Source organism: Saprolegnia parasitica, assembly GCF_000151545.1.
Source record: "Saprolegnia parasitica CBS 223.65 unplaced genomic scaffold supercont2.40, whole genome shotgun sequence".
NCBI lineage: Eukaryota > Oomycota > Saprolegniomycetes > Saprolegniales > Saprolegniaceae > Saprolegnia > Saprolegnia parasitica.
In genome coordinates, this window is record NW_012156434.1 from 100,455 (window position 1) to 112,633 (window position 12,179).

The 12,179-nt window shown below is 61.8% G+C and overlaps 5 protein-coding genes across 5 annotated transcripts; 2 read left to right on the forward strand and 3 right to left on the reverse strand.

Moving 5' to 3' along the window:
• Window positions 1-4: 4 nt before the first annotated feature.
• On the reverse strand, window positions 5-1,936 carry SPRG_08781 (hypothetical protein; the record flags this gene model as incomplete). Its single annotated transcript, XM_012348011.1, has 2 exons — window positions 5-1,580; window positions 1,617-1,936. The coding sequence occupies 2 exons, from the start codon at window positions 1,934-1,936 to the stop codon at window positions 5-7; spliced, it is 1,896 nt and encodes a 631-aa protein (XP_012203401.1).
• A 510-nt stretch (window positions 1,937-2,446) lies between these two features.
• SPRG_08782 (hypothetical protein) lies at window positions 2,447-3,977 on the forward strand. The gene is made up of 8 exons (XM_012348012.1): window positions 2,447-2,529; window positions 2,576-2,670; window positions 2,718-2,787; window positions 2,831-3,193; window positions 3,243-3,369; window positions 3,419-3,613; window positions 3,653-3,769; window positions 3,815-3,977. Exons 1-8 carry the CDS (start codon window positions 2,477-2,479, stop codon window positions 3,902-3,904), a joined length of 1,110 nt encoding a protein of 369 aa, XP_012203402.1. The 5' UTR covers window positions 2,447-2,476; the 3' UTR covers window positions 3,905-3,977.
• Window positions 3,943-5,232, reverse strand: SPRG_08783 (hypothetical protein; the record flags this gene model as incomplete). The annotated part of the gene is made up of 9 exons (XM_012348013.1): window positions 3,943-4,011; window positions 4,057-4,188; window positions 4,235-4,373; window positions 4,461-4,576; window positions 4,622-4,761; window positions 4,806-4,845; window positions 4,886-5,041; window positions 5,094-5,162; window positions 5,218-5,232. 9 exons carry the CDS (start codon window positions 5,230-5,232, stop codon window positions 3,943-3,945), a joined length of 876 nt encoding a protein of 291 aa, XP_012203403.1.
• A 74-nt stretch (window positions 5,233-5,306) lies between these two features.
• SPRG_08784 (hypothetical protein) lies at window positions 5,307-8,504 on the reverse strand. The gene is made up of 5 exons (XM_012348014.1): window positions 8,332-8,504; window positions 7,957-8,280; window positions 7,250-7,912; window positions 7,116-7,205; window positions 5,307-7,070 (listed from the first exon to the last, which is right to left on the reverse strand). Exons 3-5 carry the CDS (start codon window positions 7,826-7,828, stop codon window positions 5,364-5,366), a joined length of 2,376 nt encoding a protein of 791 aa, XP_012203404.1. The 5' UTR covers window positions 7,829-7,912; window positions 7,957-8,280; window positions 8,332-8,504; the 3' UTR covers window positions 5,307-5,363.
• Window positions 8,505-9,719: 1,215 nt separating this feature from the next.
• Window positions 9,720-11,876, forward strand: SPRG_08785 (dihydroxy-acid dehydratase; the record flags this gene model as incomplete). Its single annotated transcript, XM_012348015.1, has 8 exons — window positions 9,720-10,033; window positions 10,086-10,352; window positions 10,407-10,668; window positions 10,714-10,886; window positions 10,934-11,198; window positions 11,243-11,360; window positions 11,417-11,503; window positions 11,548-11,876. 8 exons carry the CDS (start codon window positions 9,720-9,722, stop codon window positions 11,790-11,792), a joined length of 1,731 nt encoding a protein of 576 aa, XP_012203405.1. The 3' UTR covers window positions 11,793-11,876.
• Window positions 11,877-12,179: the final 303 nt, after the last annotated feature.

The following is a 12,179-nucleotide window of genomic DNA, read 5'->3' on the forward strand; positions in this document are numbered from 1 at the left end:
TGTTCTACGTGTCGTACGGGCCATTGGCAGCGGCAATCTGCTGCTGCGTCATGAGCGTCTTGAGGAGCAGGTCGCGCATGCGAATCTCGGCTTGCGAGTGCGGCGACGTGTGGTAGCCACCATTGCCGTCGCGTACGGTCGTCGCATGTGCGCCGGAGGGCGGCAGTGGATGCGTCGCCGCCGGTATCTGTGTCTTGGACGCTAAGCGCTCTTCCATGGTGGCCGAGGCGAGTGTCGCGAGGCGCTCCATCGTCGCCGCGCAAGTCGACCCGAGCGACGTCCGCTTGCGCGTGTCGGCGACGCAGATGTAGCCGAGGTGCTGCGCGTTGCGACCGAAGATGGGGCACCCGGCAAAGAAGCGGACGACGGGAACGCGGTCAAAGATTGCCATCGTGCTTGGGTCTGCACCCGCGTCCAGCACAACGATCGGCGAGATGTCCATGACGCGGTCGATGAAGATCTGGATCTCGCTCTTGAGCGCGTGGTTCTCCAAGCCGAGCGTCGACTTGAGCTTCTCGCGGCGCACGCCATCGGCGTCCGTCTCGAGGAGACACACGATCGCGATCGGACAGCTCAGCGTCTCGCACGCGAGGTCGCAAAGCAGCGCAAACATCGACTCGCACGAGGTGCCCGTCGCGATGAGCGGCTCGAACGCGTCGAGCTTGCGGCGCCACTCGGCGATTTCGGGTTTCTTGGCCTTCTCGTCGGGCCGCGAGAGCGACATGCGGATCGCATCGCCGCAGAGACCCTTCGTGGAGAAGTTGTCAAAGTTGCTGCTGGCGTCATCGGGTTCGGACGACCGGTGGCTGCGCGTGCTCTGGCTCAGCGCGGACGGGCTCACGATGAGCTGGCACTCGAGCGGACCGGACGACGTCGAGCGCAACCGCTCGGCATCAAAGTCGGACGACGTGAGCGACGTGACGGACCGAAGCGTCTGCGGCGTCACGGGGCTCGTCTTGGCGCGCACACAACACACCTTGCAGAGCCGGACCTTGTTGGCGCCGACGACCGGGAGGTCCACGGCCTTGATGACGCTGCAGTCGGAGCAAATGACTTCGCCGCACATGCGGCAGTGGTGCTTGCGCCGGAGCGTGTGGAAGTTGCGCATGCACAGGAGGCAGCTCGTGCGCTCGTTGTCGCGGACCCACGTCGAGTGATGCGCAAAGTGCATGTAGCTCAGTCGGAGCTCCTCGACCATGTCGCTGAGGCGCCCGAGGCCGAGGAGCACGGCGGTGCCCGCGGCCTTGGCGGCCTTGCTCTTGAAGCTGCCGCAGAAGACGACCTCGACCTCGTCCGGCGCGGTCTGGCGCCAGAAGAGGCCGGCGCGCGTCAACGTCGTGCGCGTGAGGTTGTGCGACTCCTTCATCGAGAGGCACCCGACGTTGTTGCCGTCCGTGGATGTCACGCACCACATGTAGAGCGGCGCGCGCTCCGGCGTGTTGGGCACGGTCGTCTCGCCGAGGAGGTCGACGACGACGAGGTCCCGCCGCGCGCCCATGCCAATGTCGACGACGCCCCACTTGACGCTAATGACGCTCTCGTCCGCGTCGTCCGGCTTCGCGTCGTTGTTGTTGTTGTTGCTAGTGAGCACGTGGAGCACGATCGCATCCACGTACGACCGGGGCAGGAACTTTTTGAGAAAGCTCCGGAGACCGTCCGTGGTCGGCTGCGAGACCAAGGTCGACAGCTCGGACGGGAGGCACTTGACGACCGTCGCGCAGCGCAGGAAGCGGCACGAGACGAGCATGTTGGACGTGTCCTTGCGGTACTGGACGCCGTCCTTCTCGGGCGGCACGTAGCGCCAGTTCTCATTGTACGCGGTCTGCACGAGCGACGCCGCGTTCTCTTTGGCGGCGGCGACCAGCGACTTTTGCACGTCTTCGTTGAGCGGCGGGCCGCGGAAGAAGGTCGTGCGCAGCGGAAAGGACTGATCCATGCTCCGTCCAGTTGGCAAGTGACGAGTTGGAACGGCAAAGTCGCGCACTGCTACAAATGCGTCGGGCGAGATGGGCGACGTTCTTGACGGATGCCTCCACGCGCCGAGGTGGCGAGGGTTACTACCCTGGATCGTCGCCGCTTCAAGTCCCACTCTGCCGTCTCATGGGCGGCTACAGTACTCGGCTCGGCTATTACATCGAACTCGGCTCGGCGACAATGAACTCGGCTCGGCGCAGGAAGAGAGGGACGTGGGTGGTGGACTGGCCTCCATCGCTGGCGAAGCTTGGCGACGTCGAGCGGGCCACGTGCTGGATTCCGACCTCCGGGTGTAAGTTCAGAAAGGCGACGCGTTCTCTGCTATTTGTGCCACTGCAGCTCCGAGTGGCGACATTCCTTCAATGCAAGGCAGCGAGTACCAAGTGCGAGCGTGAGATGGACGTCTCATTCGCGCGTGATCCAGTCTTCCCAATTCGATATATCCAATATATATCGATGAATCCAATATATTGACGCGCTATTGATAGCGCCCGTTGCAGCCATGTACAACTGGGCCGACCCGCGCCGGAACTCGTCGATCTCGGTCAAGATGATGTAAGAAGAGGATGGAGCGCTCATGGCTCCTGACCGCGTCTCGTAGGGAGAAGGCTGAGGCGGCGCGGAAGCAGCGCCTCACCAAGGTCCGGCCCACGGTCTCCAACCACCTGCATCCGGCGGTCGAGAAGAAGCTGCCGAGTATATAAACACGAGGGCGCCGTCGAAAGGCTCACGGTTGCGACTAGAGAAACATGAAAAGCTGACGGCCGCCGAGCTCTACATGGGCACGCTCGGCGACTCCAACCAGGAGGAGAGGTACTACCTCTAAAGCGTTGCACACCTGACGACCGTGGTACAGCCCCTTCTCAGTGCACAACGTCGTGGCCACCGAGAGCTCGTTCCATCCCGAGTCGACGATTGAAGCCTTCCAAGGCCTCAAGAAGGCCAAGCCGCACGGCGACGAAGACCCGGCGTGGAGCGATCTCAAGCCCCAAAGCCGGTTGACCAAGTCCCGCGTCAAGAGCGAAGACAAGCTGCCGTCGTTGCAAAAAGCCTCGCATCCTCACGCGAGCAAAGCCCGGACGTTGGCGACGACGCGGAGCGACCCCGAGATCTCCAACAGCCGCCGGCCGAACCAAGAACCGTCCCTTGATGCCTTGGATATGTACGACGACGGGGATGACGAGCTTGATGACGACGACGACGCGACCGAAGAGCACCCGTATCGTTTTGGCTCTACCGACGACATGCCGGCTACCCACGCGTTATAGGTGCACGGAGGCCGCTGCGGTCGTCGCCGGTCCCGTGCCCAAGCTCGACTTGAAGCCACTCTCACGCAGGTCGGAGCGCAAGGACGACGCCAAGCCCAAACTGGACAAGAAACTCAAAGCCAAAAAGGCACGTTGACATTCAGAAAGTGCAATCTGACGACAGATGCGATGGGCAGGAGGGAGGAGCGAGTCTGAAGGCCCGCGGCACATCCCTCGCCCAGCTCAAGGACGAGCACCGTGCGGCACTCGAGCTGCTCAAGGAACTCGGCGGCGCGTACCCGTCGGACGAGAAGGACCCACCGCTCTCGTCGCGCTTTGGAGCAAAACTGCGCTCGACCGTGCACAGCAGCCGCGATGTCGAGACACACGAGGTGCACCGAAATATATGCCAAGAGCTCAGTCGTGCGTAGACTGTCAAGGACGTCCCATCCTCATCCTCGTCCGCGCCAAGCACCAGTCGGTGGACCGACGACGCGAAGGGCGACGGTCGTCACCACTACACGAACGAAGCGGAGGATGAGGAGGAAGTGCGGCCACGCTGACCACTCGGTGACGACTGACGTGCGCGGTAGGTGCCGGAAACATGTGGCGGCGATGACGCGCCGACACCTGAGAAAGGGTCCGAGTTTTCGTACGGCAGTGAAGAGTTCGAGACCGACTAACGCCCTTTCAATCCATACGAGTATGCATCTGCGCTTTCTTAATCCGCAATCGCAGCCTTGAGCAGCTTGCGACCGACCTCGGCCATGTAGAGCGTCGCATCGTCCGGCTACAAGGTAGCATTCCAGCGTCCGAGTGCTACAGTCGCCCGCACCTTTTTTGGGACAGCTTGAGATCGCGTTGCGTGGTGCTCGGGTGCTGGCAGCTGTGATGCGTGGGCTGCATACTCGAGAAAGTCGAGAACGAGCTCGGCGCTGGGCTGGTCAATGAACGGTCGCGCCAAGAGCTGTTGCGATCGATGGTGCGCGGGTGAGAACGCAGGCGTCGCGTACCTGCTGCACGTATGCGTCAAAGGCGGCTGTGCACACCTGTAGAGACGACGCCGACAGGCGCTGCGCCAACGAGACGGCCGCGTGCACGGTGGGAAACGCCAGCGACGCCATCTCGTCCGCCATGACAGAGCGGAGGTGCCTACTCATCATAAAAGCATCGTCGTACTGTGTAGTAGTAAATAGATGAACGAGGATGCTTCTGGATCTTGTAGTAAGATTACAGTACCCATCCAGCGCAGCAAAGTCACTCCGCGTATGCCACAGAATCCACGAGCACTTGATCTCTTCGAGGCCGTCCGCGCACGGACGGACCACGGACGCTTCGCAGTGCAGCTCATAGACCTACTGCATCCGTTAGTTCGTCGTCACGTATCGAGTTGGCGTGACTTCGTCTGCCGTCCCGATCCTGGCGCTGACGACGGTCGCTGAAAATGGAGTGTTGACGGCGGCCGGCAGCGCATCGAGGGACGCGGCGCGAATGCGGGCTTGGATGCAAGAGACCCACGCTGCTGCGTTGGCGCGACTGGCTACGGAGCCGGTCATACCACCGACGCCACCCGCAGCTTCGCACCGTCCGAGCCGCCCGGGACCTCGGCGCACATGTAGTACGCCTACGCGTGTGCGAGGCGCAGTCAAGACGTTCAATTATACCACGTGCGACGACCCGTCGACGACGCGAAAGACGAAGCGGCGCTCGTCGGCAGCGGATGCGACGCCTTCGCCGAGGCTGCCAATGGCAGCGCCGTGCGCGACGGTCGCGCCGACCAGCGCAATGCGACCGCAACGCTTGGCGTCGTGGCGGTGGCTCTACGGACAGCGGTAGGTCGAGGAGCGCTCCGAGCCATGTGTTTGTACATACGTCAAAGTACTCGAGCGACGCGCCAAGGAGGCGAAAGAAGCGGCGTCGCCAGTTCTTGACCACGTGGCCCTGCTTGAGGAGGTACCCTTCCATCCGAGCCAAAGATCGCAGCTTACGTCAGCACCGTCCGTGTCTGCATCGATGTATCAAGTCGAGATCTTTCAACGTGCGCCAATCGATTTCCATCGCAAGACGCCAATCAAACACGAAACGCAAGGGAGAGATTCGCGTGGCATTAATGAAAGGGTTAGGTATCGCCACGAAAGCGGGCTACTTCTTCGGGCCGAGGCGGTCCAGGACCGACCGCTTCTTCGGACGGTCGTCGTCCTCGCGCGACGAACGCTTGCTCCGGTCTCGGGACGACGGGCGCTCGCGCGATCGACGCTTCTCGTCACGACTCGATCGACCACGCGACCGGCTACGCGACTTGCGCTTGGATGATTCCTTGCGGTCCGGTAGCTTACGATCCAGCGCCGACTTGCGGTCGCCCTCCCGGCGTCGGTCCGTGCTCCGGCTCCGACGACGACTGTCGCTCTCGCGCTTACGGTCTTTGTCACGGTCATTCGACTTGCGGTCACGGTCGTCCGACTTGCGGTCACGGTCGTCCGACTTGCGGTCACGGTCGTCCGACTTGCGGTCACGGTTGTCGGTCTTTCGCTCGCGATCGCTGGCCTTGCGGTCTCGGTCGTCCGTCTTGCGGTCTCGGTCGTCCGTCTTGCGGGAGTAGTCGCGCGAGTCGCGACGAGAAGGCTTCTCGGAGCGCGGGTTGTCGTCGCGACGCGTCGGCTCTGACTTGACGGGCGGTGCCGAGATGTCATCGTCGTCATCGTCGTCGTCATCAAGAAAATCCAAGTCGATCGCAGGCGCGTCCACCTGGAGCTTCTTCTTCTCTTCACGGACAACCTCCTTCTCCTCGGTCTTGACGTCGACCTTGGCTTCCACTTTGACGCTCTTGGCTTCCACCTTGACGCTCTCCTTGGTGTCAGTCTTGACAACCTCCTCCGTCTCGCGCCGCGACTCGGACACCTGGGCGTCACGCTTGTCGTCGCGCTTGTCCCGGTCGTCGCGCTTGTCCCGGTCGTCGCGCTTGTCCCGGTCATCACGCTTGACATCACGCTTGTCTCTGTCATCACGCTTGCCATCACGCTTCTCGCGTTCATCACGCTTGTCGTCACGCTTGTCACGGGACCGGCCGCGACGGCTACGGCTGCGGCTGCGGCTGCGGCTACGGTAGCGAGACTTGCGGTCGCGACTGCGGCTGCGATGACGGTCGCGGCTGTGTCGGCTGCTCTTGCGGCGATCGTCCGAGTCGGCGGCCTTGTCCTTCTTGTCGTCGTCGTGGTGCGGACGACCGCCAAACGAAGGAGGCCCGCGCATCATCCACGGCGGCGGCGGCCCGTTGTAGTATTCGCCGTAGAACGGAGCGCCACGAGGCGGCGCACCGCGGGGTGGCGGGCCGCGCATTCCGTACGGTGGCCGGGGGCCGTTGAACCACGGCGCGTGGCCACCGTCGTACCAAGGACCCGGCGGCGGGTGCCCTTCGTGCCACGGCATCATCGGCGGACGGGCGCCCCACGGCTGCATGTGCGGTGGCGGCCCGTGGCCAGAGGTCGCCGCTTCCTCCGTCTTGGTGGCCTCGGACATGGCGGGCTTCTCGTCATTGGTATTGTCTTCGGCCGCGGGCGCCTCGGGGGCTGGCGCCTCGTCGTCGTCGGGTTTCGTCGAGATGTCAATCGTGTCGTAGACGTCGCCGCCAAAGCCGTCGTCTTCCTCCTCCTCTTCCTTTTGCTTCTTGGCAATGTCGAGGATCGCATCGGCGGTCGGGCCCGCGCGCTTCGCGGCCTGAACTTCCTCGAGCTGCTTGCGCTTCGACTGCTCCTCGACCTCTTTTACGATCTTCTCGCGCTCTTGCTGCTCCGTCTGCGATCGCCGCAGGAACTCGTCGACCGACGTCCGCGTCGCCTTGTTGGGCAGTAGCTACAAAAATCTGTATCCGATTGTCCGATCCAAGATGCACGCTACCTGCTCGGGGGTCATGTTGGCGTGGTGGCACAACGGACACTCAAAGTTGTGTCGAATGAGGCGGTCGCGGATGCACTCGTCGCACGCCGTCTAGTCACACGAGTCAGTCGTGAGATCACTGGGAATCGACGCACGTCATTGCAGCAAGGAATCAACGCGGCGTCCTGGAGGAGGCGCTTGCAGAGCGGACACGCGAGGTGCTCGGGCGGGTTCATGCGCAGCTGCTCGAGTGCGGCGCCGCCGCCGGAGAGCCCAATGAGCTTTGTAAAGTTGTGCGTCTGGGGGCCAATGACGGCAAGGCCGCCCTGGGGACCGTTCACGACCGTGATGCCGGCGCCGACAGCAACCTCTTCCGAGTCCTTGATCGGCTGCATGAACGTCTTGGGAATCCCCGTCTTCTTCGTGACCTTGTGCTTGTCAAAGTTCGGGTCGCCGTTCGTGGGACAGTTTTGGATAAAGTGGCCGGGCACGGCGCAGCGAAAGCAGAGGTAGTCGCGCGGCGGCGTCTGGTTGACGCCCATGTCCCCGCGACCGCCCATCATGCCGCGACCGCCAGGCATACCGCGGCCACCAAGCGCATCGCCGCGGCCCCCGCGGCCGCCCATCGAGCCATAGTAGTTGCCGACGCGGTGGGCATTGCTGCCGCCCGCGGCCGTCCACGTCTTGTTGCCAAGGCGCGTGTTACGCACCTCTTCTGCTTCTTGCTGGATCATGTCGAGCGCTTGGAGTTCATCTTCGACGGTCTCGGCGCCGCCAACGTTGAGAAGCGTGGGCTCGGCGGCGTCGGGGCGTGCGAGCTACGTGCTGTCTCGTTAGCTTGAAGCGAGGAATCGGAGAGTACCAGTTGGGGCGAGACCGTCGGAAGCAGAGGCGGCGGGGCTCTACGGGGCAGAATCGTGCGTGAAACACTCTCCAACGACGATCAACAGCATGCAGGAATGTATAGGAGGACGAGGACGCAGAGGCGTAGAAAGAACGATATTAACAACGACCATGCTCGTCCTCAATGTGCAGCCAGAAGACGCAGAAAGATGCAGAAAGGGTACGCACGAGGCCTGGAGCTCCGCCTTGATGCGCGCGAGGAGGCCGTTGTTGTTCTTCGCCGGCACGCGCTTGACGATGACGCTCGTGTTCTTTGGCAGCTGCTGGTTGTCGTCTTCGTAGACTACAAGAGCAGCGGCGTCAGCGCCCGACATGGCCGTCGCCGCCAAGGTACCCGTGTTGTTGGAGGCGTCCGTGATCACGAGCTCGAGGTCGAGGCCCTTGTTGAGCTTCTTCTGCTCGATGATGGCCTTCTTGAGGTCGATGACCCGGATCGCGGTCCCCGGGAAGTTGACCGTCCCGAACTCCTTCTCCGACTTGAACTTGAAATGCACCGACATGGCAAATTCGCGACTACTTCACCACACAACGGCCGGCATCGAGTTTCCGAGGTCCACTATGCGTTTGTAGAGACTTGTACACCGGGTGCAGGCAAGAATCTGTGTTTCCTCCTCTGTGCCCCGGGGTCCGGCGACCGCGTGATGGGAGAGCCCGCGTGGTTGCGATGGCCTAGTACCGTCCTGACACGAGTCGCAGTCTGGCGCTCGATTCACGAGGTCCGCGCTGGAGCTTCTACATTTAAATTTCGCGCTTTTTGGGCAAGCCATCCGGGAACGATGCTTCTGGAACGATCGCCACGGCCATCGGAGCTCGAGATAGGCGGGGCCATTTTCAGCACTAGTCAAGTTACTATTGTACCCGTGTTGAAGTCGCGAGGACTGGACACTGGCGCACTCGTGACCACCATCAAGGGATCAATATATGTTTTAGATGTACAGCTCCCTTTTGGACCGTTCGCGCACGTCAGTGGGAAAGCCTCGACTAGCGGTCGGTCAAAACACGAATTGATGGCCTTTATGGGCGTTGGAGTCGAAGGAGCTCGTAGTCGTCTTCGAATCGGGCCGTGATCAGGGTCTTCGGCACCATTTCTACTTGACGACTGATGCTCGAGGCGACTCGAAACGGTTATGGCGCACGTCCAGCGGCATGGCCCCGAAAGACGTCGTCTTCCCACGCGCATTGCATGAAGATCGGTTTGAGGTGCATGCCAACTGCTAATACCTAGGCGCTCTACTTGCGTTTGGACCGTCCATCGATCTCCGATTTGCACCCTTTCCGACGCCCACGAAACGCCACATGTCCCGCGGGATGCACGCCGTACCACAACAATGTGTGCACGTTCCAACGGGCCATATTATTATCCTAACAACCCTACTCCTCCCACCGCCCACGGCACCAACTAGGTAGTGAATCCCGGGTCCCACTGAATCCCGAGGCTTGGCGCAATGGTGCACGGTGCCGCCGTGTCCCAGCATACGTGGCAGCGTCTTGCGCAGCCTGCGGCAGCGACGGCTCCAAGCGACGGCCTGCAAAGGCCAGGGCACGTAGGACGCAATGCGGTGGGTCGCCCATGCTTTCTTGTCGGGCGCCTCCGACGGCAAGACATGGAAGCATCCGTAACGAGTCACGATCTTCAACGATTGCGCATCGGTATCCGGATGAATCCCTGGACATCCGAGGGAAGAAGATGTGGTGGCATTTCCAAATCGCACCCGGACCAGCATGATGCAGTGGCGCCGAAGCCTCGCGCGAGCCATGAGCTCGACGACCAAGAAGGAGGTCAAGATCAACAAGTACTCGGCGATCCTCACGGAGCACAAGAGCCGCGGCGCAGCGCAGGCCATGCTGTACGCGACCGGCATCAAGGAAGGCGACATCACCAAGCCGCAGGTCGGCATTGCGAGCATGTGGTGGGAAGGCAACCCGTGCAACATGCATCTGCTGGACCTCGCGATGGAAATCAAAAAGGGCGTCCAGGAGCAAGACCTTGTGGGCTTGCGCTTCAACACGATCGGCGTCAGCGACGTTATCGCGCAGTACGACGTCCGATCCTCTTCCTCGCGCACACTCATGCGAGCCATCGCGTAGGGGTACGGCCGGTATGTCGTTCAGTCTGCCGTCGCGCGACCTCATTGCCGACTCGATCGAGACGGTCATGGGCGGCCAGTGGTACGACGCCAACATCCTCGTGCCCGGCTGCGACAAGAACATGCCGGGCTGCCTCATCGCGATGGCGCGCCACAACCGCCCGTCGCTCATCGTTTACGGCGGCACCATCCGCGCTGGCTGCCGCAACGGACAGACCATCGATGCTCTCTCGGCCTTCGAAGGCTACGGCGAGTACTTGGCCAACCGGTACTACGTCTAGCCATATCCACGCTGCTTCCTCATCCGTTGGCGATGGTGTAGTATCACGGACGACGACCGCAAGGATATCATTCGCAAGGCGTGCCCGGGTCCTGGCGCTTGCGGCGGCATGTACACGGCCAACACCATGGCGACGGCGATCGAAGTGCTCGGCCTCTCGCTCCCGTACTCGTCGAGCTACCCGGCCGAGTCGCCCGAGAAGATGCAAGAGTGTCGTGATGCTGGCAAGGCGATTCGGTACCTCCTCGAGCACGACATCAAGCCCCGCGACATTCTTACCCGCAAGGCTTTTGAGAACGCGATTGTGCGTCGATACCTTGCCAAGATGTGGATCTGAGCGTGCGAGTAGGCGGTGACGATGGCCCTCGGTGGCTCGACGAACGCAGTCTTGCACTTGATTGCGGTCGCCCGCGCGGCCGGCGTGCCGCTGACGATCGACGACTTTGACGCGATTGGCGAGCGCACGCCGTACATTGCGGACCTCAAGCCGAGTGGCAAGTTTGTTATGGAAGATTTGCACAAGTACGATTAAACGCGAGCACAGACGGGACCTCAGCATGGTTTTGTAGCGTTGGCGGCATCCCCGCGGTGGTCAAGTACCTCCTCGAGAAGGATCTGCTCCAAGGCGACGCGCTCACCGTCACGGGCAAGACGCTCGCCGAGAACGTCGCGAACCTCCCGAGCCTCTCGGACAACGGCCGCATCATCCACGCGGTCGAGACACCCATCAAGGCCTCGGGCCACATCCGCGTGCTGCGGGGCAACGTCGCGCCGGAGGGCGCTGTGGCCAAGATCACGGGCATGGAAGGTCTCCACTTCAAGGGTATTTGCAAGGTACGGTGCCCGATTGTTTCCAGCCGTAGTCAGCGTATGTACAGGTCTTTGACAACGAAGAAGACATGCTCAAGGCGCTCGAAGACGGCGAAATCACCAAGGGCACGGTGATTGTGATTCGCTACGAAGGTCCCAAGGGCGGGCCGGGCATGCCCGAGATGCGTACGATGCGACGAGCTCTCGAAGCGACGAGGTGCTGATGCTATTACGATGGATAGTCACATGCACGTCGGCGCTCTTTGGGGCTGGCCTCGCCAACGATGTCGCCATGCTGACGGACGGCCGCTTCTCGGGTGGCTCCCACGGTAGAGCTGACGGCGCAGGATCTTGAGAGCAAACAGCGATGTAGGCTTTATCATTGGCCACATTACGCCCGAGGCCCAAGTCGGTGGGCCCATTGCGCTGCTTCAGAACGGTGACGTGGTCACGATCGACGCTGTCAGCAACCGCGTCGACGTCGACTTGACGGAGAAGGAGCTCGCGGACCGCGCCAAGGAATGGCGCGCGCCGCCGCTCAAGGTCAACCGCGGCGTGCTCTACAAGTACATCCAGAACGTGTCGTCGGCGTCCCATGGCTGCGTCACGGACGAGTAAGATGCATGTATTAGTAGTATGTAGTAGCGGCATATTGCCATGGACCGCCTGAGTATAATATGGGTTTGACCGACTTCTCGCACGCACGGAATATTGAGCGCTCCCTCCATCGCTGTCCAGGATCCACGCAGTAGATGCAAGCAATTTTACCCATGCACTAGCTTGAAAGCCTTAATGTGTTGGTACAGTCCTCGTCGCGCGCAGGTGGGCTGTGCAAGCTCTGTCTACTTTCCTAGTTCTAGGGCTAAGGAATCTCCGTTGGTCTGCTTCGGTTGCGAGACCCAACTCGAAGGCGTGATTACAAACCCAATTTCCAGTGGTGGCGACGCCCATGCGGCGGCCATCGCCACAAGCGCGAGCACCGAGAGCACATGGCGGTGGCGCTGT

Bases quoted from the DNA above. Each gene is read 5' to 3' on its own strand.
- SPRG_08784 (XM_012348014.1), bottom strand. From the start codon at position 7,828: ATGATCCAGCAAGAAGCAGAAGAGGTGCGTAACACGCGCCTTGGCAAC. The intron at 7,206-7,249 runs GTGCGTCGATTC...TCGTGTGACTAG, and splicing joins TGATTCCTTGCTGCAATGAC to ACGGCGTGCGACGAGTGCAT. The intron at 7,071-7,115 runs GTAGCGTGCATC...AGATTTTTGTAG, and splicing joins CCAACATGACCCCCGAGCAG to CTACTGCCCAACAAGGCGAC.
- SPRG_08782 (XM_012348012.1), top strand. From the start codon at position 2,477: ATGTACAACTGGGCCGACCCGCGCCGGAACTCGTCGATCTCGGTCAAG. The intron at 2,530-2,575 runs GTAAGAAGAGGA...CGCGTCTCGTAG, and splicing joins TCGATCTCGGTCAAGATGAT to GGAGAAGGCTGAGGCGGCGC. The intron at 3,770-3,814 runs GTGCGGCCACGC...CGTGCGCGGTAG, and splicing joins AAGCGGAGGATGAGGAGGAA to GTGCCGGAAACATGTGGCGG.